Consider the following 26,597-nt stretch of genomic DNA (forward strand, 5'->3'; position numbering starts at 1 on the left):
CACGCAAAAACCATCACCACCGACGCTGCTGGCGGCATGTATGGTGTTGTACCTAATGATACTCCTCCGCCATGGTTCAACTGTTGGCAGAGTCTATGTCTAAGAGATGCTTATCGTCATAGACGCCATATATACGTATCTCTTGATAAAACTGAATTGTCTCTTGGTCTCTGGCGTTTCGTGCCGTCAAGAGTCGTAAAGTTTTTTAAAGATTGAAAAATACCCTTGCACTATGTCTAGTTGTTTTTCATAGCGCACAATACTCACGATCGCGGCCCTTAACATTATAAGAGCGTTCTCGTTGACACATAAGGCCAGAAACAAAATTGCAAATTTTCATTTTGGGATCTGTCACTTTTGCGGTTTTGCCAAGACTTTGTTGTTTGCTTTTTCGCAACCATGTTGACAGAGCAGTCATAGTTCGCACGTGCTCTCAGGATTTTGCTAAAGAAAATTGAACTACTAAAGTGACACCGCAGTGTAAAGTCCCAGAGCAGCCAGTCAGTAGTGCTTGTTTAAGCAAACACTCGTAAGCGTGTAAACAAAATGCCTCAATTTGCAGCAAAGGCAATACCAATTAGCATGTGGGATTTTTATGGGCAATTTTGATGTTTACTCGGGATATCAGTTTTTTTTTTTTGAAACCACACCGTTAAGTTGATACTGCTGTTTGTGAATAAATATATGTATATTTTCATATACATATGTGAGCTAATGTATAGATACGAGTAAGAATATGCAAATTTATTCTCATTACAAACAGTTTTTATAGTTAAGAAAATCCTGAGTTTGGATTGACTGTCAAGCGAATAGTTCATTGTCATTTGTGTATTAAGTAAGATTGCATGCAGAATGCTGACAGTGATTCAACATTCAAATATTGAATAGTTATTTATTAAGTAGCAATAAATTTAAATTGTTTATAAGAAGATTAAAAGCAGAAGCTTGAATAAATTTTAAGTTAAATAAAAAAAACTGTGAGTCGCAATAAGGAAGATAATGAAACGCTCTAAATAGTAATGGTTTCTTAACTTTTTTTTACTAAAAAATGGAGAATACCAAACTTCATCTAAATCTATATGAATTTCATAATCCCCAGGGTATCACAATGGAACTAAACTGATCATAGTGTGACGGCAACTTAATCAACTGTCAACTTAATCAACTGTCAAAAAACCTCAACATTCCTAACCTCAACTGAAATCCGCTCAGAAGAAGTTGTTCGAAGAACGTCTTTTAGGTCATCTTGTGTTTCTTGTTTCTTCGGTTTGGCTTTTGAAAATTGTACGGGATTTACCTACCAGAAATGTTTGTTTTTGTCGAAATTATAAGCGTTTTATACTGTGTCTCCTTTCTTGTTTGCGGTTAGACCTAATGCCTCATACAGCTCTGTTACGATTCACCAATTTCTTGACTGCCTCCAGAGATACACCTTTCAATAGTCACTCGCTGACCATATTTGTTATGTGAATCGACGCCTATAATTGACGTAAGCATGTACTTTGACCTTTGAAAGCTTGTAGTGAATTTTTGAGAAAAAAAAAACTGTTTTATTAGATTAGGTAAGAAAGTATTGGATCAACTATGTGTATCAACCAGCAGGAATCTTCTGTCGTTTCGATCGCTGCATATATTCGAATTATTACAAAGCAGCAATTTTTCCAATTTCTTAAGCGAACACCAAATCCTGACAAGACACAATAAAGCGATCGAATTTCTGATGACAAGGTTTTGAATAAAACTTTCGTCAGCTATACCTATATTAGATTTCTTGAAAATTTTAGACTTCGGCCTTAGAGATCTCTTAAGCGCAGTTTGGAACGTTAAAATTATTTCTACCGAATTTATTTCTTCTTTGGATAAACGCACTCGTAGATAATCCTCAAGTTGGGTGATTTGGAGGTAAGCAGTGGAAAAGTTTTTTGCAAGTTTGTTCAAACTGTTTATTACTTTTGTGGTTAGCAAGGCTGAAGGAAAATATTGTATGATAAGCAACATCTTTTCCTTTTCGTATTTCTTAACATCGACTTAAAACTTAATGAGGGGCTTGGTCAAGTTAGCATTACCATTTTCGAATTTCGAAAATCTAATGATGCAGTTAATTGTCGTGAATTTGTCGTAAATTTGTCGTGAAAGAAAAAAATTTGTCACGCCCGTTTTTTTAAAAATAACCCCTGGCAGTGCTAACTTGATAGTCAAGTTAGCACTACCACCCCTCAAAATGTCTCAAAACGAATTTTAAAACGAAAACTGAGTATGCAATTAATTGTCGTGATTTTGTCGTAGAAAAGTGGCATACTCAAAAAAAAAAAAATTAAAATTTTTTTTTTAAAATAACCCCTGGTAGTGCTAACTTGACAGTCAAGTTAGCACTACCACTCCTCCAAAATCTTAATACGAGCTTTAACTGGAAAAAAAAGTATGCCAATAATTGTCGTGTTTTTGTCGTAGACAGATGGCATTAAAAAAAAAATTGTCGCGTCATTATTTTGGAAACTAGGCCCCCTTAACTGAATTTCATATAACTACCTTTACAAAGGGATTTTTTTTTTTTCAAAATGCCTAATTGCTATAAATTTTTCTTTTTTTCAAAATGCCTAATTGCTATAAATTTTTCCATAATCTACTGTCCCTCGATGATTTTTAGAAGATTATGCAAAATAAAAAATTTTCCCATCCTTATTTTACAAATAATGCCAAATTAAGTGAATTACCCAAACCTAGCACTTCCATATTAAAAATGAAATACGAAAACCTAGCACTACCATATGAAAACTTTTTGTTTATGGCACTTTTTGATGAAAATTTGTTATAAACAATTGTCGTAAACCGTCTACTATCAAATTCAGCCATAAAAAAATTTGTCGCGTCCTTACTTTAGCAACCAGACCCCCTTAACTGAGGCAACTAAAATAAGAATTTTTTTTTTTTAATTTTGATTTTTTTTTTCTTTATTAATGCTTATTTCCTATAAATTTTGCCATAATCTATCGTAAATTATTTTTTGGCATAATTTGTTGAAAGTCGTCGAGTTACGATAGATTATGGCAAAATTTATAGGAAATAAGCATTAATAAAGAAAAAAAAATTATATATTAAAAAAAAATTTTCTGATTTTAGTTGCCTCAGTTAAGGGGGTCTGGTTGCTAAAGTAAGGACGCGACAAATTTTTTTATAACTGAATTTGATAGTAGACGGTTTACGACAATTGTTTATAACAAATTTTCATCAAAAAGTGCCATAAACAAAAAGTTTTCATATGGTAGTGCTAGGTTTTCGTATTTCATTTTTTATATGGAAGTGCTAGGTTTGGGTAATTAACTTAATTTGGCATTATTTGTAAAATAAGGATGGGAAAAATTTTTATTTTTCATAATATTCTAAAAATCATCGAGGGACAGTAGATTATGGAAAAATTTATAGCAATTAGGCATTTTGAAAAAAAAATCCCTTTGTAAAGGTAGTTATATGAAATTCAGTTAAGGGGGCCTAGTTTCCAAAATAATGACGCGACAAATTTTTTTTTAATGCCATCTGTCTACGACAAAAACACGACAATTATTGGCATACTTTTTTTTCCAGTTAAAGCTCGTATTAAGATTTTGGAGGGGTGGTAGTGCTAACTTGACTGTCAAGTAAGCACTACCAGGGGTTATTTTTTAAAAAAAATTTTTAATTTTTTTTTTTGAGTATGCCACTTTTCTATGACAAAATCACGACAATTAATTGCATACTGAGTATGCAATTAAATGTCGTTTTAAAATTCGTTTTGAGACATTTTGAGGGGTGGTAGTGCTAACTTGACTATCAAGTTAGCACTACCAGGGGTTATTTTTAAAAAAACGGGCGTGACAAATTTTTTTCTTTCACGACAAATTCACGACAATTAACTGCATCATTAGATTTTCGAAATTCGAAAATGGTAATGCTAACTTGACGGACATGGATCCAACGATCGTCTTTCGTCACTTTTTGTTTTCCAGAACTTAGTATTTGCTGAAGTGTTTGGTTAAACTAAAAACTCAAATTTTCTTCCATTCCAGCCAAAAAATGTATTTTCAATTTCGAGGAACTTATAGTTTTTGTTATTTTTTATATTGCTCAATAATAGGTAGTCAAAACTGAAAACATGATATTGAGCAAATTATTTTTTTCAAAAGAAATTATTTTTGATAGATGACGCTTGAAATGTGTCGATCTATAAATTACCGTAGTGTGACTCATGTCATAATAGAACGACATAAGTAAATGTAATAAAAATCATTGTACTGTGAAACCTGCGTTTGTTTACGTAGGTACTGTTCTTTTAACCATGAAATAGTCGCCAACCTAAGTTTTATTATTTAATGAGAAGCTACCAAATAGACCATAACCTCAAACGTACCGAAGGAAAAGAACGCCGTTGGTGTACCACTGCAGTTGACCGTGACAAAAAATAGATTGTACTTCGTTTTTCATAACATGTGATGGTTTTGATTTTAAAGTATAGACAAAACAAGTCCGAAGATCAGCTATGTACATCACTGCAACAAAAGAAATGCAATAATTCTTCTTCAACATCACTAATAAAATAAATTAAATTGTCTTTAAATATAAATATCAAAATTAATTCAGCTATTTCAACAAATTAGCGGTGGAGGTAGGGTAAGCGGGGGTACATTTGACACTGGTGCACATTTGACTTTGCGTTTTTCGGTATGATCGTGTCCTTAATAAACAAAAGTTTGGATGAAGAATGAAGCTTAATTTGGTTAAAAGAAATTTTGTGAAATTTCGCAGTCTTTCATTAACTTTTCACGGAGTACCACGTGTTTTCTTGTTTTCTGTATATCTGATCTAATTTTTGACCACCAGTATGTAAGCGATTTCAGAAACTAATAAAAAAAATTTTTTAATAGTGAATCAATATTTTGATAGCACTTTGCTTAAAGTTAAGTAAATTAAAACCAGCTTTGTTAAAAAATAGTATTAGTTATTGAAAAAAAAAGAAAAACAGTTATGAGGCTCCTTCGGCGCACCTTTGACTTTTTCAATGTGGGCACAGTTTTACGTTGATTTTGGGGAATTATATTATATAAAATAAATTATTTAAAAATAAATCAACATCGATTAATTTTGATTAAGATTTAGGTAAATGGAGGGATTTTTTGAAATATTTTATGGTTTTTTGTTTTTTCTCCTTCTTTCTAGAAAATGTGCCCCGGTCCCGGGGCACTTTTGACAAAATGACTTTTTTTTAGAAAACATAATTTTTTTAAATGTTGAAATGTTGTAAAGTAAACAAATTTACTGTTAGTATAATATTGAATAGTCGATAAATCATATACAAAACAAAACATTGAAAAACATTAACAGTTTCCGAAAATACAGACCTTTAAAAACTAAATGTCAAATGTACCCCCTCCTCCCCTATGGTTAATATTTTGAACTTTAACTTTTTGTGGTCGAAGTCTTGACAAAAAAAAAAAAAAAAAACAAACAATAGCAAAAATTAAGATATAAATGCCGCATTAAAAATATTGAGTCAAAAAAATTAACACTATGATGTGATCATCAAAAACATCGGTATATTTATGAATTTTCAAAAGTGTGGTAAATGATTACGGTACGATAGTTTATCTACGAAAGAATTGAAGAATTTTTCCAAAATCTTTCCTTTGTATCTGCCTTGTTCGAATAAGTTTTTTGAACAATTCTGATAACTCAGACAAATGAAGATAGAATCGATAGATATGTTGTTCTACCGAAACACTCATCAATAACTTAACTATGAACAAATGCAAAGAACTATTGCCATAATCTGTTTAGTTTTATTTTAGATAGCCTTATTGTGTTTGTCTCAAAAAATTAATAACTTCACTAAAAATCTGCCGGAAATAACCTTGAAATGATTAACAATCGAAAACTAACTTAATACATATTTGCAATAAGTCGTTAAATAAAGAAAACTTTTCATAAATATTTGCTGCTACCAAAAAGAATAGAGCTTACCAAAACCCATGCACCTTTAATTCTCACAAATATAGAATTAATTTTATAAGAACCAATTCAAAGCTGTGCTATACATGTCGTGATACAAGCTAACTGCTAACGACTTTTGGATTGTTATTATAAAAGCTTTATGTGTGCCGCCACACCGTCGTTGGTTGCTTTTAAAGTAAGATTATTTAAATTTTGGTAATGCTTGTAGAAACTTAAAACTGCCACCTGTTGTGAGCTAGCTGATACCATCAATTTTTTTTCTTTTTCAAATTATAACTGAAAGCTTTACGGTTATAAATACAAAAAAATAAAATTCCTTTTTTTAGTTAAGCTTTGATATAAATTTTATCTTTAAAGATAAATATTAACAGCTCATCAGTCTAGGCTGTAGGAAGTCATAGAAATTACTGATAACAATAAATGTATAGCAGATAAATATCTTGAAATAAATTACCGCGTTTTCAATTAACTATTAACTATCAACAAGAGACAAAAGATCTATAAATTAATTTTAAAGTACCTACATAAATATTGGTAAAAGCCTTCCTTGTTTTTTTTCTTATTGTTGCGATCAATATTTTTGTTTTGTTTTTAATTTCCAAAGCAATCATTGAAAAGTTACAAGGTTAAGTAAAAAGTAAGTAAAGTAAAAAAAAGTATGAAATAACTCTCAAAATGTGAAAAATGAAAATATCAAAAAAAAAAAAAATAGAGCTCCTAGAAAGCAACCAATGTGATTTTTAGGCTAATGAGCCTAAATGCATTAGATTCGATATGAAATGTTAACAAATGGAAAATGTTAACAAACAGTTAATATAAGCATAACTTTAAAATTAGTAAGAAACTACCCCCAAAATGTGGAAAACTAAAATATTTCAAAAAATAGATCTCCTAGAAATAAATGAATGTAATTTTTAGTTTTACTGACCCCAAGTTGGTACATTAAGTTTAATTAAAAATTTTCTGGAAAATTTTAATAACTGCTCAAAATAAAGAAAACCCCAAAATTTTTTTATGAATATTCCCAAAATATGAAAAATTAAATATTTCTAATATTAACTAGAGCTGGAAAATTTTAAAAAGTTGAAAATTGTTGGCCAGTGCTATATATCATAACAATAACTATGAGCTCAATATGATGATAAAAGAGGGTTAAATGTTAAAAGAGGGAAAAGATGGTAATGATGTAAAGGTTTTTATGTTGAAGCTCGAAGCTCAAACCTCAAACATTTAGGAACCCCTTTTGTGTTAGGAAGTCGAGTCAATACTCAATAGATACGTTTAGAATTTCAACGGGGGTCCTTTCCATAACCGTTTAGATTAGACTAGAGCTTGATGAACAGGTGCCAAAGGCGAACCGTAGAACAAGCTAACATGTCGGTAGGACAAAAACAACTTTTTAGGCTTTTCCATCATCATTAATGTTGGTTGTGATGGAAACCTTAAACATTTTTTCACGAATTTATCCTTTAAAAAGAATTTAACTTGCCTGATAGTTTTAAGACCTGAAATCATAAGAACAAGTGAATACAAACCAGTGAAACAATTTATTTAAATTTTTCAGTTGGTTAAAAAGGAAAGAACAATTTTTCTATAAAATCAATTTAATTAATCTATTTTTTTTTTTTTTTTTTTAATTTCATGAAAAAGACATTATAATCACTTTTATAAGATACCTTTTACAAATTTATCGACCTTTCGCTTGTGCATTCAACAGTGTTTTCATTTAACTGGAATGTATGCTAATTCTCTACTGGTAACCAACACCAATTAATTTACAATTTTTCCAATTGACTTCTTTCAACTGAGCGAGCACCCTCCTCGCGACTGGCAGTCTACAACTGGCAACTAGTCTGCAATTTATTCTCAGCAGCTGTCACTTGAATACCAATTTATAATAAAATCTATAATTCAATTAATTTCCTTTGAACTGTAGATTGTCTGGTTGGCCTGGTCACAATAGAAATATTATGTTTCTTCCGATTTAACAACCTTAATAGGTTATTGGTAGCAATCAGTGTTGCCAATTTCATGTTTCTATATAGCTAAGAGTTATTTAACAAAATTTGTTATTATTTTTCGAATAAGTTAAAAAAGTTAAAATCTTGGAATAGAATTTTTATACTAGTTATACTGGAAGTACCCTGCATTCCTGCAATACCTTTATAAATAGTTCAAAAAACTACACAAAACAATAGCCCTTATAGCAAAAGAACCGAATTTAGCGAAAGCTCGATTTAAATAAAAAAATCAAAAATACTCGTCTCGTACATCTCACTTCCAAATTAAAAATATGCTATGATTTTAAAATCGTAGTTCACCTTTAACTAGGTAATGCATGAAAATCGCTCATTTTTAGCTCCTCCATATTAGTTTAGATGTAAAATATAAGTAAAAGCTTTAATTTACTTACGTGAACTCTTAATGAATTGTTAAATACATTTTTATTGTAACACTGTAATTAAAGAAAGTACAAGCTGTATTAGCATTCAAGCTTTGTTAATAATCTGTTTTGTTATTATTATTATCTTTTTTTAGATTTTCGAACATTTGGTTAAACGATTAAAATTTTATATTGTGATATAATTACTGGTTTTGTTCACTTAACAATTAAACGCAAATATTTGTCCTCACGTTAAAAAAAAAAAATAAAATACAAAAGCTATTTTAATTTTCTTTTTTTTTTTTGTAATGCACACAAAGTGTAATTAACACCACATTTTTTTTAAATAAAAAAGTAAATTATTTATTTATGATTACACAATTTATTTATTTATAGAAATGTTAATGTGGGAGATAGACCACCCCCCCCCCCCTCCCGTAGTAAAAAAATGATTGTATTGAGCTCCTCTACAAAATACCGTTATTAATTCTTGTCGCCTAAGTTATCGTACTCTCCCCGCGTGAAATATGCTTCATTTAATAAAAATAAATATCACACTATTCAAAGTTAAGACAATCTATACTTAGACACAATTTTGACAGCTATAAGACAACTACAAACATGGTTTTGGAACACATTTTCCAAATTTAAGCAGTTGTTTAAAGTTAAACAACAATTATAAATAATAAATAGCCTATATTATTTTATTTTACAATCCAAAATCTCTTATACTTACTTTGAAGTCAGCAAAAATATAAGTTTTTGTGAGAATGTAGGGTGGCGTATGCGTAACCTTTTTGGTTTTTTGCTTTTCATTTTGTTTTTAAATATTTTAATGTTTGTCAGTTTAAGATCCCATACAAATTTACAAACACTGACACACTTCTATGAGATTTTTGCCGAGCAAAGAAGTTTTTCGGTTTAAATTAACATTACCATTTAAGTTCATTGGACATTCCTGCTTCAACCTGACAACAGAGAATATGTCAGAAATCAATTAAAAGTTTGAACTTCGAACTAGTTGAACTATTTTTCTTTTGAAGGATAGGGAAGGCGTAATTACATTCGAATCTTCTGTTTTAAAATAGTTGAATTTTTGAGGGCTGTCAAATTTGAAGCTAACTCGTGTTTGTGTTTTAAGTTTGAAATAAATTGTGCTGACCCGAAAAATGCAAGTTGTTTTTTTTATAAATAAACCAGCCTGCGATAATTTCAGTTTTTTTTTTCCCAAAAATGCAACTTGCAACTTTTTACATCAACAAAATTATAAAAAGGAATTTTTTTCTCAAGAATTTTTTGTTTGTTGAATTGTATTAAAAAACTATAATTATTGTGTAAACATCTAAACCATCTTCTATAAATAATCTATTTTCTTTGAATTAAAACATATATTTCTATATGTAATCGAAGCCATCGACCTCATTACCTACATCAGTCCCTATTTATTATTTACCATAATTTCTCCAAACTATGCAAACATTGCTTCATGTCTACCCATTACCATAAGCTAAGCAAACACATTACAAATACAATATTTACACACCCACAACTTGCTTTGCAAAAAAAAAATATATATAAAAAAAAAACAATTTCTGATCCCATAAATGATAAAAAAAACCTTTATTTTTTTCTTATACTTACAACACAACACCGATGAATGAATCATTTTATATTACAGACATTTTTTATACCATTGCCAGGAAATAGGCATCCACTTATAAGAAATGGGTTTTGCAGTCAAATCATTCATGCGAATGACGAAGTTTTCTTATGGTTAAGAAATTCCCATAAAGATAAAAAAAAAATGATGATGACTTTTTTTTACTATAAAATAATTTCCTTATCTTTTAAATCATTCAATATCAATTAATTTAACTAATTTTTATATTATTACTTTTTTTCTCCCCCTCTATAGGTTGATGGACACATGATAAAGACTCACAGAAGTCAAAACCTATTTTTAACGACCGAAAGAAGAAGAAACAACAACATAAACAAAACAAAACAGACAACAGATAAACATAAACAAATGGAAATTCAGACGAAGAGAGACAATCCAATCTAAATAACAAAAAATCAACAAAAACAAAAAAAGTATCTCTTGAATGTGAGAAGATAATTGAAAATCTATCACCAATTTAAAACCCTTCAAAGGTCTGAAATTAACCATCACAACACAGCTTGATGTAATTTATCCTCGAGTCCCCCCCAAAACCCCGCCAAAGAATTCAATGACTGTGATGAGTCAGTAGATCGTCATTTAAAAAAAAAAAACGAACCCAAAAAGCACCTTCCTTATTCACCTTGTCTATCCCCCTTATTCCTACCCCGGTCCAACACATTTCGTCATCAAAACAGTGAAGCGCTCTCTCTCTGTCAAGTTCAGCACTTAAGTTTGTACCTTTTATCAACGCTGCACTCTTTTTTATGTGTCTTGTTTGTGACGTATTCCAAAAAACACGAATAAAAAAACAAAAAGTCGTCTATAATACCTCGCCCCGGTTAACTCAACTTGATTCCCATCTACTCTACAACGTCACCCTTTGATTGTATAGTGTTTATAGTTTATATCTCTCTCTTTTTCCCTCTCTTTCCTACAATAACAAACACTAACTTTTTACCAACACACACAATCCATTCAAAACAAATACTCGTTTAGCTGTTTCGTGTAAAGATACTTTAATAAAAAAAAAAAAAAAAAATAATTTTTCAAGACCGAGAGCTCGAGCTTTAAGTTCTTCTAAATGAGTAGCGAACTGTCTGTCAGTGAAACAACACCGCTTCGCCGGCCGGATCTTAGCGACGAACTATCCACATCTACACCGACTCGTAGTGTGAACGTGAATGTAAATCATAATAATCATAATAATCATCATCAAACTGCCACGAACGGTTCAATTAATAATAAAAATTCAAATTCGTCCAATCACACTCGACTAAACAACAACAATCACAATAATAATAACATAGAAATCGATTCTGCTGGAATACATCGCATCGATAATAACAACTGTGATCACAACTCATATACAATGGAGACGAATAAAAGGATATTATGTCGCATCGGAACGGATGTTCTGATCCTGATGTGTGGTAAGTGACAGTTGGTTTTTAAATTTATTTCAAGATCGTTTTTTCGTAGAGAACTCGAGAACTTCTTGAAGGATGTTTTCGATTATATTTTTTGTTCTTATTTTTTGCGCCACGTTGTGTTTTGATTTATCTCTCAGATTGGCATTGAATTTTTTTTATCTCGCACAATTCTTATTCTCGGCATCTGTGTTCATGACCACCAAGACCAACCTACACTATATCAGGTCCAGTATTTTGTTGTAGAGTTTCACTTTTCAATTTTGCATTGTATTTGAAATTTTTTTTTTTTTTTTTCAAATGTGGGTATTAGGTGTCTTAATTGAAATTTTATCTTTTGACCTACTTATGAATGGGTTTTTAGTTTTTTTTTTGTTGATGAATCTCGGTCGCTGTGAATTGTGAGAACTAAAGTTTAATTGCTTAATTGTTATTTTTTCGAGAATGACAAGTCAACAATACAGGAAGAGAATTTTTTTGTATTATCTCTTTTCTTTTCTGCAAGTTTATTGAACCCACTTTTTTTGAATTTTTAACTTGCAAAAATTGTTTCGATGCTTTGGGAGAAACTTTTTAATTTTTCAATAAAAGAAAAATGCAAATTAAAATTGTACAACAAGTGCAGGTTTCGAATAACTTAAAAGTTATGGCATTGTGTTGCATGCGTTTACCTCTAAAAAAAAGGTGTATTGATGTTGAGACAATTATTTTACATGTTTTATTTTTGCCTTCGATGAAGTGAAAATCATGTGCGTGACTGAAATGTTTAATTGGTTTTTATAAAGGTGACTTACCTAGTTCCTTTTTTTTTGGAAATAAAATGAAATTATAAGTGCAGTGTACTATTATAGAAGGAAAATGACCTTGAGTTAAATCTCTAATAATAAGTTAGTGACAAGCTGTATTATAGTTTGTAGTTTTATATAAAATATAGATAGGTAGCTTTTGAGCTGTGACAAATTGTAATGCAACCGGATATTTTGTATAAAGACTTGTGACTGTGTGTTATTGTTTGTGTTGTTGAATTAATAACACTGAGTTAGAATCTAGTTAGTTTTGATTAAGTTGATGGGAGGTTTTATAAGCAGAAATAAATGAATCAGGTTGGGGTAGCTGCATTATGAATATAAATTTGTATACCTATCAAGCCTTATTTTGAAAGCTTTTATGAACATACAAGCTTTTTTTATTAAAAATTGTTTACATAAGAACAAGGTTCAATGAACAGTATTTTGCCAAATAAGTTGGTTTTTGTATTGCATATGGAAGTGAATTTCAATATATTTTTTTTTTTTTATTATAATTCTTTTCATTTTTGGTGTGAAAGGAAAATGAGAAAAAAAAAAATGTATGAATCATGGTGTATTTTATTCCGGAAAGAAAAGATGTGTTCCTTTAACATATTTATGACCCCATTTGTAAGCCGGTTTCAAAATGGGTCTTAAAGATGTATCAAATGGGCTTTTGGAATTTTGTATGAATCAATTTTGGAAAAAAACTTATTTTTCTTATTAATTGTTCCTACGATTTTGATAAAAAATATAAAATCATTTTTAAACATGACTTAGGTATCTATATTTTATGTGCAGCAAACAGAACATCGACCTTTACAAATAGAATCTACGGTTAATTTTCTTTGTGGGTAGCATTGTGGTGGATAGTAATTATAAGATAACAGCAAATTTCGGGTGTGAGTAATAGCAAAAAAATGATAGGTATTTTTGAAAATGTATTGTATGTATGAGATGAGTTGTTCTTGCAGACCATACTTGGGACATTTGGATCCTATTTGGGAGTTCAAATGGAACAAATCGTCAGTTTATCAAATAATTATGATACAAAGAAAAATACCTGCCACTTATGTAGATATTTCTAATCCCAAAAATTCTGGTTTTTTAGAAATTTATACGTGCATGTTCATCTGTCCGTAGTATGCACTCAAAGTATTAGTTTTCGAGTTAATTTTTTAAATTCAAACGGCAGTCACTTTGAGAAATGGATTCAAACCAAAAATCATCGTTTGACCACCTTACTTTTAGAAGATATTTAAAATGTATTACACTGAGGGAAAAAACAACTTAAAATCAACAAAAACCACGTTGATTCAACTATTTTTCGGAATGATTTTGCTTTGAAGACGAATATTTTAAAATCAAAGTAGAGCCGCTGGGGATCAAACCTACAACTCTTGGGTCACTAGTCGAATGCTTTACCAACGTGCTATCTCACTGTTGAAAATTAGAGTGATAAAATGCCACAAAAGCTGAAGTCCGACAAAAATAAAAATATTTCTTACGTTCGTTGTTTCAATTTTATTTTCAAGAAGTTTCATGTTAATTTTTTCAACATTAAATCAACATTGAACGTTTTACATTTTATGTTGCATTTTTTCCCTCAGTGTATGTATGTACTGAAAAATTCAATGTCTCCTAAAATCACCAAAACTTAAAATTCAATTTTATGTCGCTTTGTCACCTTTAGTTGTTAACATTTACAAAAAATTGTCGATTGTCCACCCTGTTTTTAGGATACAATTCAAAATACAAAAAATTGCACTAAGAAATTCAAAAGTCCTACAAATTCGAAATTCTCAAATTTCGAAAAATTTGAACTTAAGTCGTATGTTGTAAAGAAATAAGATCTTTTAATAAAATAATATATAAAATAGAGACGACATAGACATTGCATAATATACAAAATAGAGACGACATTTTTTTTTTTAATTTTTATGATTTAAGGTTTCTTAAGCAAACAAATTATGCAGCTCTGTGTAAACCCAACAGTAAAAATTTTGACTCTACAAATGTGTAGTTTTCAGTTGGTAAATGGAAACAAAATTACATGGTTTTAATAATAATCAGTCAGTTATCAAATTAAAGGAAACTAAGAAAGTCACTGTGGCGTATACGTAACTTTTGTGTATTTTACAATCTTTACGTAAATATTTCTATTTTTATATTCATATAAATATAATTAAATACTATTCATATAAATATAAATATAAAAAACTGACTTAGATGATGATGATGATGTCGTCTCTATTTTGTATGTATGCAATTAAGAATTCTTTTATTTTAATAACATACGGCTTAAATTTAAGTGCTAAATTTTTTTGAAAAAAGAAGTTTTTTTGGGAATTTCAAGGACTTTTGCATTTTTCAATGATAATTTTGAATAATTTTGAATATCTCCTAAACAGAAAGTCGACAAACGATGATTTTTGGTTTATATCAAAAGCTCGAGTTTGAAAAACGATTGCAATTGGTTTTTATTTATCAAACTTCCTTCAAAAAGAAAAATGAATTTGCTCAAAAAAATTTTAGAAGAGTGGAAGAACGAAAATTTTGGGTGGACAAACATGGACAAAAGGTGAACGAACGAATTAGACTGACTTGTTTTAAAAATTTTGAGGGCACAGTTGCGGCTTCACGGAGTTTAAGGTCCGTGATTCAGATTTAACCTTTAGTTCACCCTTTTGCAAATTAAAATTCATTTCTTTACTAACAAAATTCACTCTTTTTATAAGGGTTCTTGAGTAGAAGGGCCTCAATCTTGTCGATTAGGTAATTAAGATTCAGAGGCTTTTCTGTTTAATTTCTTAATTGAACAACCTTTTTTGGATCGCCAAGGTTAATTTTCGCCTTTGCCCATCAGCAATATTTGTTTCGAAATCTTTTTTTGATGCAAATACTTTGCAATTTCGTCCTGAAAAGAAATCTTAATTTGAAGAACATTTCTGCAGGTCCAACTTTCTACACTTTATTTTTACTTGCCTTTTGTCATGTTTTTGTATTTTTTTATCCATTTACCATGTACCTACATTGCAAAATTTACCATATGTTTTGAATGTGCTATTTTTATTTAAATAAACAATTATCTGCAATAACTTCTTTAACTTCGTATCGGAAAAAAAATTTAAAAAATATTTGCTAAACATTTATTTCGAAATACTGAAATAAATTTATTCAACTGTTTTGAATTTTAAATATCAAGAACATGTCTTTATAAATAATAAAATGAATCCAAAAACTTTATTTCTAAAACGTAATAAAAATTCAATATCAATATGGTAGATCGGAAATTTTTTGACACCTTAAATTAATAAATAAATGTATGTTTAAATTTGTGCAGCTGTGCAAATTGTTATTATAGATCAAAGGAATCTCAAAGATGACATGATTCATCTAGAAACCCTAATAAAAGCATCTCTTTGTTGGGCCCAGGTAAAGTAATGATTCATTTATGCAAATCAACATAAATTAAGGAACCCCTTTTTTATATATATGTTTTCTGTTTCCCGTTTGATGATTGCGAATTTTGATTTGAATTTAATCCTTTGAGAATGTTCTTTATTCTTTAATTATTATGCTGTCCCATAAAATACAAAAGTAATTGCTTGTCGGTGTCATTGTAAAGTAAAAAAAAACTACGGACCCATATCCAAACCTTAAGTTAGTCATGTTTTTTTTTTTCGATATGATCTTGAGTGAATCTTTTTCAATGATTCACTTTGGGATCTCTGACTTTCTTTTTCTGGAAGTTATAAACACATTTCAAGCTTTTACCATGAAAGTTAAAAAGGTTTCGGAGCATGTATAATTATAACCCACTCCACAGCTGATATGTATTTTGGAAGTATTCTTATGGCCGGAGTCATAAGAATATTCTGTATTATTAAAGTAGAAGTCATTAACTTTGATAAATTGAAGAAAAAACTTATTCCAAACTAATTCTATGGATTATATAAATTCAATGAAAAATTAATTTAAAAGTTCAAGTGCGACCTCTTCTCCAAAGTGTTTCTCCCAGGTACCATTTAAGACTTACCAATTGATGCTGTATCCTTCTAAGACGCAAAATATTGGAAGATGTTTATCGACTTCGTAAGGCACTAGAAGATTAGGGGTGAAATTTTTAGAAATTTCATAAGAATAAGTTAAATTGTGGTTATGATTTTGAAATCACTGTTTTCATTATAATCTTTTACACAGAACTGTGATCGATCAGTTAAAGAACTTTTATGGGATTTCCTTTGATTCATGACCGTACGAAGAATCGTAAGCCATATAAACTTAAGTAAAAACTGTTTAATGTATTAGATATGAGGTATGACGTTTGGAAAATTTAATAAGTCATACATTTGTTTTCAATATTCCAAACCTTTATAACCGCTAATCGTAGTAGCTTGACTCAATGACACATTGAAAGTTTTAATAAACCAAACATAAACATGGTCTGCTATGGTATTATATAAACTCTATTAGTGCAGGTGTTTTTTTTTACAATGTAGAAATATTGTTTTTGAATATCAATTTTATCATATTTTGAAGGATTCTCAGAATTTGTATCTAATCTATGATCAAGATCGTAAGTTCGATAAACTAGAAAAGCAGTAAAACGTGTGAATTTTGTTTTTCACGAGCCAATTTTAAATCATGTTCGTTCAACTGGTTGTCAATTAGATTAGATTATTATTGGGTGATTCACATAATTTTATAAATTTATCAATTGATTACCTAAATTTTAAAATTCGTAGAATTATTTATTGAGAAACAGCTCCAATTTTCATATCTTATTTTTTACCGACTTCCAAAAAGGAGGAGATATTTTTTTATAATAACTTTTTTTTTATAATAATTTTTTTTTACATAACTTTAGACTGAGTGAACTAATTTTTATAATTCTTTTTGTATTGGAAAGCTGGTGGCTACATTTCAAATTCGTTCAGTTCTGGCCATAAAAAAATAATGATAAATGATGATAAAAATGATTATTTTTTTTTCAAACTTGCCGTATTAACATATATTTATAAACATGCATACAAAATCAAGGATCACAATTTATATAATTGTTGTAACTAGATTTTAAATAAAAATTACTTTAAACTACAAAAATTAATTTTTAATGCTTACTTAATAAAAGCAAGCTCTTAAAGTTTGTCATGAAAATAAGATATTCCACGGTAAATATAGGTAATGAATTTGTTTTTTTATTTTTGATCTTCATAGTATATACTTATACATATAACATTTGTATGCAGTTCAAAAAAAAGTCATGTGTGCAATTCACATGTGGTAGAAGTGAAACCTTAAAAAAAAATTTCTTGCAAAAAGAAAAAGAAAAAATCTACCTATTTTGTTTTCTATCTCCTTTAAATACATGTTTTTTATATTATCTGAAAGCTTATTGTTTCAGCTCAAAATATTTATATCGTCCATGTCTATAGGTACAACATCTAAAAAAAAAAGCTTATTTTTTCAAACCAAATCACTTTTCATCAAAAAAATCAATCTTTTTTCTCTTTTAACACCATTAAATATATTTTTTTAAATGACAACCTATAGTAAATTTTATATCATCTGAAAGGTTATTTCACCTTTTATAAGACGTATGAATCATATTTCTACCATGCCTAGAAAAAAAATAAGAATTTTTTAAAGCCAACTATGTCGAAATTTCAAGCTGAGATTACGGTACTTCCTACACTGGTCATCGCCAACAGATCTCTACAGGTGTTTTGAGGTATTTTTCAAGTTTTTCAATTTAAGATTGTGTAACTTGCTCGTACAGTTAATTGTGATATATCAAATGAAAGGTTATGTTATCAGCATGCGTATTAAAGTTAAATCAAATTTGTATGTTTACTAGATCAAAAGATATAACGTTTGTAGAAAAAGAACATCTTGAAATTAATTGAAATTTTGTACATTTATAGTTTATTTAATTATCTATCTACAGTACAAATTTCATTCATCTATCTATTAAAACGAGTTATAACAAGTTGAATGTTCGTGTCGCGTTTTTGTTTCATCTTGTTTCAAATCACTACGATACTAAAGAAGTTTTCACTTCAAAATGCATACATTTTCCATGTGTTGCAATAGTACCAGTTCAAAAGTGTTATTTCTCACTTAAAAAAACACTTTTTAACCCAAAATATTTTTAACAATTTTGTTGCTAAGCCGCCCCACTACTCTGTTATCATACATTTGTGGAAAAAATTGGACTCAAAGTCAGATATTATCATGGGTAAAAAAAAATGAACAGCCTTTGAAAATTAATATCTGAGCATTAAAAAAAGATATTTACATTTTTTTAAATGCAGTTCAAAAAATTACATTTCCCTTAAAAATCAAGATCTTAACAATGTTTCTATCATGAGTATGAACGGAGATATTAACTATAGGTAACATGAGTGAAGGCAAACCAAAGTAAGCGTTTTCTTAAATCATCGCTAAGTGGAATGAACTATGCAGGTAGAGAGTTACTGTAGAAGAATTTTTTTCTTAAAATATAAAATTCCCTTATCTTATTGTTGGACATCCTGTATACTAAAAAGTAAAAAGTGAGTTCAAGTTTTATTTTTTTAACTTTTCGCTAAGAATGAACTTAGGTTTTGTTTCAAATTAATAACCTGGCTAAGGATTTTATTTTTGTGTCGTTATTAGTAACAATTAAAATGGTGTTCCTTATTCACCACTCTCCCCCCCCCCCCCCCCCCATTTGCATTAATTGTACTTAAAAAAACGTGTGCATAGCTCTAGACTAAAAAAATCTTAAAGATTAAACATGCTGAGGTTTCAAAAAAACTTTTAGAATTAATTCCTTAAAAAATTTCGTTCCCCTAAAGCCTAAAGTATCAAACCTATCAGGTTTAACCTGAATATATGTAAATGTTAAAAATTATGATAGATGGCATAGAGTTGTGTTCCCAGTAAGTATCTATGATCACAAATGTCTGTTAAGAAAAATTAATTTAATTTCCATCAATTGAATAAATTTTAAGATGACATATTCAGATAACACTCAAATTCAATTGAACACATTTTTGATTAGGTAATTTCGGTTTGGATATACATTTTGGAAAAGTTAGGTGCAGAAAACTTTGATGCAGTTCGGTGATTCCGAATCATTTAATTTACATTTGTGATAAACAAACGGAACGAAATTATTTTTGAACAATTTCCCTTTTCTCCGACCTAGACGTGGTAGAAAGCTTTTTTTTCTCTTAAATTTTCTTTTCAACGAAAAGTAATTTTTCCGACTATTACCTAAAAGAATAAATGGGTTAAGTGTGTAAGTCGAGATACAAGGTGATAGGCAAGTGGTTTGATAAAACTGCGCTGCTCTTTGATCTTTTTCATTTCAAGTAGAAAGTAGATAAACACAGGTGGTTTGATTAAAATACATGTTTTTTTTTTTTAATGTTTATCATTTTTAAGAGTCTATACCACATTTTGTTAAAACATATCTACTCATAAATGCTTAATGCTTCATAAATTCTATGCCACCTTTATTACTTTTATCACGCATTTAAAGTAAAGACTGAAGTGTAAAGACCAATAAACAAAAAGATTCTCGTCTGAATTAAACAACATCATTATACTAAACTAGTTTTATAAAATAACATTTAGTCTTTAACAACTTTCTGCTGATAAATAAAAAACCGCAATGGAAATACAAACTCCTCTACCACTTAGAATCTTGTTTTTACGAGTATTAGTCCGCGTTTAATTTAATTCAATATTCACAGCTTGATTTAAACTAATGATCTCATTGGCATACCTTTAAATTCACTTTTATGGAAAAGAAAAACAAAATTAACACAGGTAATCAAGGTTCCATAAAAATAAATTACCTAGAATTCTCTCTACGACAACCGACATAAAAAAAAAAAATAGCAAACAACTTAGCGCAATCTTTTCAAACAATCACAAAGCTATTACACACAATACACACACCCAAAGTCAAGCTTAAAATAAAAAAAAAAATAAAAATAAAATTATTATTATTGCTTCACTTTCGATTACACATATGAGAAAAAGACGAGGAAATAAAACGAAGACGCTTTCTACCTTTTTTTTTCTTCTATTTTTATATGTGTTACTCACTCATTGTATTGTAGATGCGTCTCATAAAAAATACGGATGCTACTATGCCACTTTGTGGCGTCAGTTAAATTTGTAAGCTGTATGTTGTACATCAGAGCTTCTTTCATTCATTGTATAGTGTTTTTTTTTTCTTCTTTGCCATAACACTAAGCATTCGAGTGTCAGCAACCAGTGTTACCCTTGAGCTACTATGGAACATAAAGTCTCTATTTTTTCATCATTGTTCATGGTTCACATACAGATTGTACAGATTTTATAAAGATAACTCCAGTTTTAGTTTTTCTAGTGCAAAAAGTGAGTTATCTAAAAAATTGTTAATAAAGATTGCCCCCCCCCCCCAACATTGTTCAACCTTTAAAAAATAATTCATGTTACTTAAAAATTTCGGTAACAAATATTGTATTTCTTTTTTAAACTTTTTATAAAGATTTAGCGGTAACCCTGTATCACAGCGACTCACTATCGATCTGTTTGATCTTTTAAGTCACAATGTCAGTGTTGATTAATTGATCTAACTCTATTTGTGTTTGCGTCAACGTTGCAAAATACCATTGCAAAGCTTTTAATTCAATTATTTTCTCAATTTGTATTGCAATTAAATTAAATTCAATACATAGATAAAAAAAATTAAAAAAAAGGCTTTTATATTTTCATTCAGACGATGAAAACAATGGTGCAATTAAAAAAAAAAATTATAACCTAGGATTAAGACATAAGGAAGATAATTTTATCGCCATTCAAAAACTTAATGGGCCATATTCATAGTGGTTATTTTTTAACTTAAACTGGAGTTTATCCAATGCAATTCAAATATGCAATTCAAACTCGAGTTTTTCTATTAAAACAACTTAAACAGTGTCTATGAATACGCCCCAATATCTTATTATTGCATTGTCCTTAAACAGTTTCTTCAAAAAAAAATCTATAAATGAACAAAAAATCTGCAATCTTGCTATTACAGTTTTTAAGGTCCCTTAAAGTTTAAAAAAATCCATTTCTATTGCTTTCGCCATTTCGGAGATACAGAATTTTTTGATTTTGGTTTTTTTTCTAAACGTCTCTGTGGAATACTTTGATCATCCATAAAAAGATCTGATGGCTTCCATAGTCACATCTTGTTATAATTTGCGCAGAAGGCTTCTCATTTTAAGACAACTCCCAAAGTACAGTTTTATTTAACTTGTTCCTGGCGGTAACAGTTATTTGGTTATTTCCAATCATTTTTAGCTGTTTGTTTAAAAATGGTAAAGGTAATCCTTGAAATGCACCAAAAAAAAACACTTATCTTCAGGTAGTTTTCAGCTGAGAGATGTGAACTTATGCTGTTCCATAAAATAGTATTGAGCATTGTGATGTTCACAAGTTTAAAAAAAAAAAACTCCATAACCACTTCATTTTTATCATTTCAAAAGTCCTTGAAAAAATTAATAGTTAAACAAAAATTGGCGGTATTCCAATCCAATTGAGGTCCTCTTTTTCAATTCAGTCTTGAAATAGTCTGTTTCCCCTTAAATTAGATTTGCCTTCCTTTTTGAAAAATAAAAATTAATAAGTAAGTGCGCAATTTTTTCATAAAGAAACGATAAAATGAAAAATTTTTGCAACAATGTTTAAAAAAAAAAAAAACACTTCCATAAAAACATTAAAATACAAAACAAAATTTTTCTAACCGCAGTTATAACTCATTGCACTTATCAGATACAAAAAAAACAAGTACATTAAATATATTGACCTTGAACTGGTCTCTTATTAACGAGCATTTTGTTGTTTGCCTCCGTAAAATGTAGCTTATCAACATTTAAGGTATGATAAGCTTTCAAGCTAATATTAAATTTTCTTTATCTTTTTGTCTGGATTAAATATATACATATTCAGCCTTATTTATTAGATTTCAATAAACAGCTCTAAACGGCTGCACAGTTATACAATACATAAAGTTTTATGTAGCCTTTATGCAACGATACATAAATTTCTATTTATAAAACATTTTCTTAGCCATTATAGTTTTGCTAGGTTTGTGTCCAAATAAGTAATAAAAATTCAAAATTACTACTTTTAATCACGACAAACAACTCCATCTGTCCATAATAACTCCATCTGATTCGAAAATAAACAAAAAAAAAGACAAAAACGTAAGCGATAGTTCTCGGTGTCATATTATAATATATTATATAAATCAGGAAATTATATCAGGAAAAAATCTCCACATTTCTTTTTTTTGTTTTAGTTGATTTCAAATTGTTCACTTAATTGCAAAACTTGAGACCATAGAAGTAATGATTTCCATTAAAACTGCTTAATAGAATGCATATTAACAAAATAAGAAAGAACATTTCGAAAACCAAATTAGTTTTTTTCTAGAGTTTATGAGATACTTATAAATTAATAATATTGGGATTTTAAAAATTCTTCTGCTTTTGAGTACATATTTTATCCAAACTTCAACATGAATTGTAAAATTAAAACTATATGATCAACTCGACAACTTTATTTACATATAAACAGTGTAATTAAAATTAAATTTACAAGTATAAAGCTTTCATGTAAGAAAACACCTTTACTTTATCAGTAACAGCAAAATATCTATATGATAGCCTGTTGTAGGCTACTGGGAAGGTAATTTGAAAATACTTACTTTATTGATAAAAACAAAACAATATTATGACTAACAGTAAGTTATTTGATTGTAAAATAAATGTCTCTGGAACTATTATTTGTTTATTTTTTTTAGCAAACAATGTTATAAAATTTGTAAAATGTTAGTCATCATTGGCGCCAATGAAAAATCTTTAAAAGTGAATCATTACAAGAGAAGATGTGAGTAAGAAATTTTACAAGAAAAAATCGTAGTAGCAAGCTTCTCATTTTAATTTGTGTTTATGTAAGTCTTCAGAGTAATTAAACGAAATTCAGGGAGATAGAATGATAAAAACATAGAAATGTGTTGTACTCAAAACTAAAATTTTATTTAGATGAGTCAAATTTATAGATCGAAACTTATAGAAGACAGTGATGGTCAAATAATTGGTGTAAAAAACAGTATTTTATATGTAAAAATTGGTAAATTAAATGTAGAAAATGTAAAAAGAAACGTAAAATATGCATATATTTTGACATTGCCATTCGAAGTCAAGAATTTATTAAGAACACATCATTCTACGACATGCATAGCTCCGTGAAGCCAGAACTGCGACCACAAAACTTTTGAACCACACTTGTCTAATTCGTTTATTCATCTTTGTCCATGTTTGTCCACCCAAAATTTTCGTTTGTTCACCCTTCAAAAAAAGTTTTAGAGCAAAATATTTTTTTTTTATAGGAAGTCTGAAAAATGAAAAACTCTTTAAAATGCTCGAATTTTGAGATAGACGTATAGAACCAATTGCAATTGTTTTTCCGAGTTCTATATATGTAAATACAAAAAATTATCGTTCTTTTACCCTCCGTTTAGGAGATATTCAAAACAAATTTGCACTGAAAAATTGATATTCCCCTAAAATCCCCAAAAATCATTTTTTTTTTCAAACTGCTGTCGTTTGTCCACCTCGAGTTCTTCACATATACTAAAAATCAGATACCTATCAGAAAATATTCAAAAACACAATTTTTTCATTCTCAACTCTCATAGAAATATCATTTTTTCTAAAAACCCCAAAAATATTTTTTCTCAATAAATCAAAGTACCTACCATCGTTTGTTCACCTCTAGAAATGGATACAAGTCAAAAACCAACGTTTGTCTACCCTACATTTAGAAAAAAAATGTATATTTTGTATGAGAGTTGCTATAGAAAAAAATGTTTTTTGAATAGGTATCTACTAAACGTAGGGTAGACAAACGTTGATTTTTGGTATACGTAAATAACTCGGGCTGAAAATTTTGAGTTCGCAGTTCTGGCTTCACAGAGCTGACAAAACAATTGTTTTAAAATGATTTTTAATTCCTTTTGTATTTGTTTTTTTTTTTAATATCGAAGAATAGGCTGACTTAGACAGTACTAGCAATAAAATATCTGTCCCTATCAAAACACCAATGGACTTTAAATTAAAATTTGCTATTTTTTGTCGACTGTTCACATATCTGACATTAAGAACGATAATCATCATTATTTAGCTTAAGTATTGTTATTCATTCAAATTCTATCAATTCCTGGTGCTATTTGATGGCTAAAAAAAATAAAAATAAAATTTTATAGGTTTCTTTTTTTCTTTTTATAACTTTTTGAATATTACAACTTTATGTTATCTGTCTTATCTTCAATTCCAAACAAACAAAATCGAATAATTTAAGATTAAAAAATTTGTATTAGCTTTTTACATATTCGAAATTCAATAGTGTATAATTTTAAGGTGTCCGTTTTATCAATTTAACACATTATGCATTCTAGGTGGTCTTTAAGAATCATTCATTTCATTTCTTATACACAAAAATTATACACTTTGTAGCATTAAGAATCGACAGATATTTCCATTCTGGTTTTACCTGTAATATTTTTTATAATTTTATAGACTTTTCCGTGATCATATCTGAAATAGTTTATTTACCAATAAAACGACTCTCGAAACTAAACTCTAAACAAATAGAATTCCACCCACTTTAAATATTATGGTTATTTTATATTTTTAAACAAATTTGTGTTTCTTATCAATTTCACGACTAATTTATACAAAAATAATTGTCAAATGAAGTGTTGATTATTTTAAACTTAGTTTGAACAACTGGGAAACATTCAAGTCTATAGCTTTTATTTAACCACATCAGCAACTTAATCGATCAACTAATTTTAACATAAATAAATGCATTTATTAGATAAAATCCACGAAATTCTTTTAAAATTTCTGCACTATTTGGACACCATTTTTCAGGATCCTACGCAAGGGTTATGATATTGACTCGTGAAAGTTGATGGCATCGTTTCGCATTTTTTTTCTGGTGGATTAGCAGGCTCTTGGAACTTATAGTGATTCTGAGTCACATACAAAATCCTTAAGGATTTTCATCAATCGCTTGAAAAGATACAATTTCCTTATTTCAAGGTCTAGTTGAATGCCGTTTTGTTAATCCACAACCAGCTTTACCAAACGATCCATTTTACAACAAATTTTTTTTTCTACACAAATTTTCATTCATGGTATTTTTTTTTATTATTTCCTGTCAGTTCACTTCATTAGCTTCTTTTTGCATTAATGTCGATGCCGACATAGAGCTCTTCTAAAAGACTACAGCATCTACAACAGCCTGCAGCACCTTCCTTCTCAATGAACTTCCAATGCTAATGGTGTCCCATTCATATAACGACTTTTTGAGAAAATCCGAGGAAACCTACCTATAATGCACAGACATGATGGTGGATATGGCTATGCCTCCAGGCGAGAGGTGGCTTCTCGGCTAGTCAATAGCCGAAGCCGAGTCGCATAAAAATAGAAAAAAAAAAGCTCAAGGTTATCGCGCCAGCAAGTGGTCGTTGTGGAGCTTGTGGCGATATACGAGTATAATACACATATCTATTCTCAGCACAGTTTGGTTGTATGTACTTGCAGCAGAACACAAATTATTCCATTTCATAGCTAAAACAGTAGAATCATTCTAAGACATTTTGGAGAAAAAAAAAAAACACCCACTTGTGGCATAAATTTTCCAATTTGTTCAAATCTATCAATCAATCTTAGAAGATTTTATTGAAATTTAGTTATTAGTTTAAAAATTGTGCAAAACGAAAAAACTAAGAATATTTTTTTTATTTAATTTTCGTCATATCTTACACAGAGAAAAATATGACCCGCTAAAAACTAACAGATTGCCATATTGTTTTACCGTCCATACATTTCATAAGGAAATCTTATTAAAATCAACGATTAATAAGGTTTTTTTAAGGAGATTTCTTATTATTTTTATAGAGAAAATCTTATTAAAATTTGACTGAAAAGTTGATTTTTTTTGCAACTTAGCACTAGAACAAAAATCGCGATCAATATTTTCATGGCAGGGTGGTTCAGGTGGTAAGGTGGGCGACTAATGATTTGAAGTCTCCAGTTCGATTCCCAGCCTGGTCATCGTTTTTTTTATTTTTTTGCAGATTTTAAAACAATAAGGAAAACCCGATTGTTTTAATAAGGTTTCCTTCTTGGATGAAAACCATAGAGAAATCTTATTGTTTTTGTTCTATTTTATGTGGTCTATTTTTCTCTGTGTACTCAAAATTGCCCCACTGTGTTCGCCGGTTCTATGATTATCTTGTAGAAAGAATTTTC

General features: G+C 29.3%; 1 protein-coding gene across 2 annotated transcripts in view; it reads left to right on the top strand.

Moving 5' to 3' along the window:
- LOC129917929 (putative phosphatidate phosphatase) overlaps nt 1-26,597 on the top strand; it is a 106,523-nt gene that overhangs the window by 18,303 nt on the left and 61,623 nt on the right. For both annotated transcript variants that reach the window (XM_055998175.1, XM_055998165.1), the window contains exon 2: nt 10,281-11,458. In XM_055998175.1, the coding sequence (XP_055854150.1) occupies nt 11,110-11,458 (349 nt within the window). In that variant the 5' untranslated portion in view covers nt 10,281-11,109. The remainder of the gene's footprint in view (nt 1-10,280; nt 11,459-26,597) is intronic.

This window comes from Episyrphus balteatus, chromosome 1 (assembly GCF_945859705.1).
Source record: "Episyrphus balteatus chromosome 1, idEpiBalt1.1, whole genome shotgun sequence".
Classification (NCBI taxonomy): domain Eukaryota; kingdom Metazoa; phylum Arthropoda; class Insecta; order Diptera; family Syrphidae; genus Episyrphus; species Episyrphus balteatus.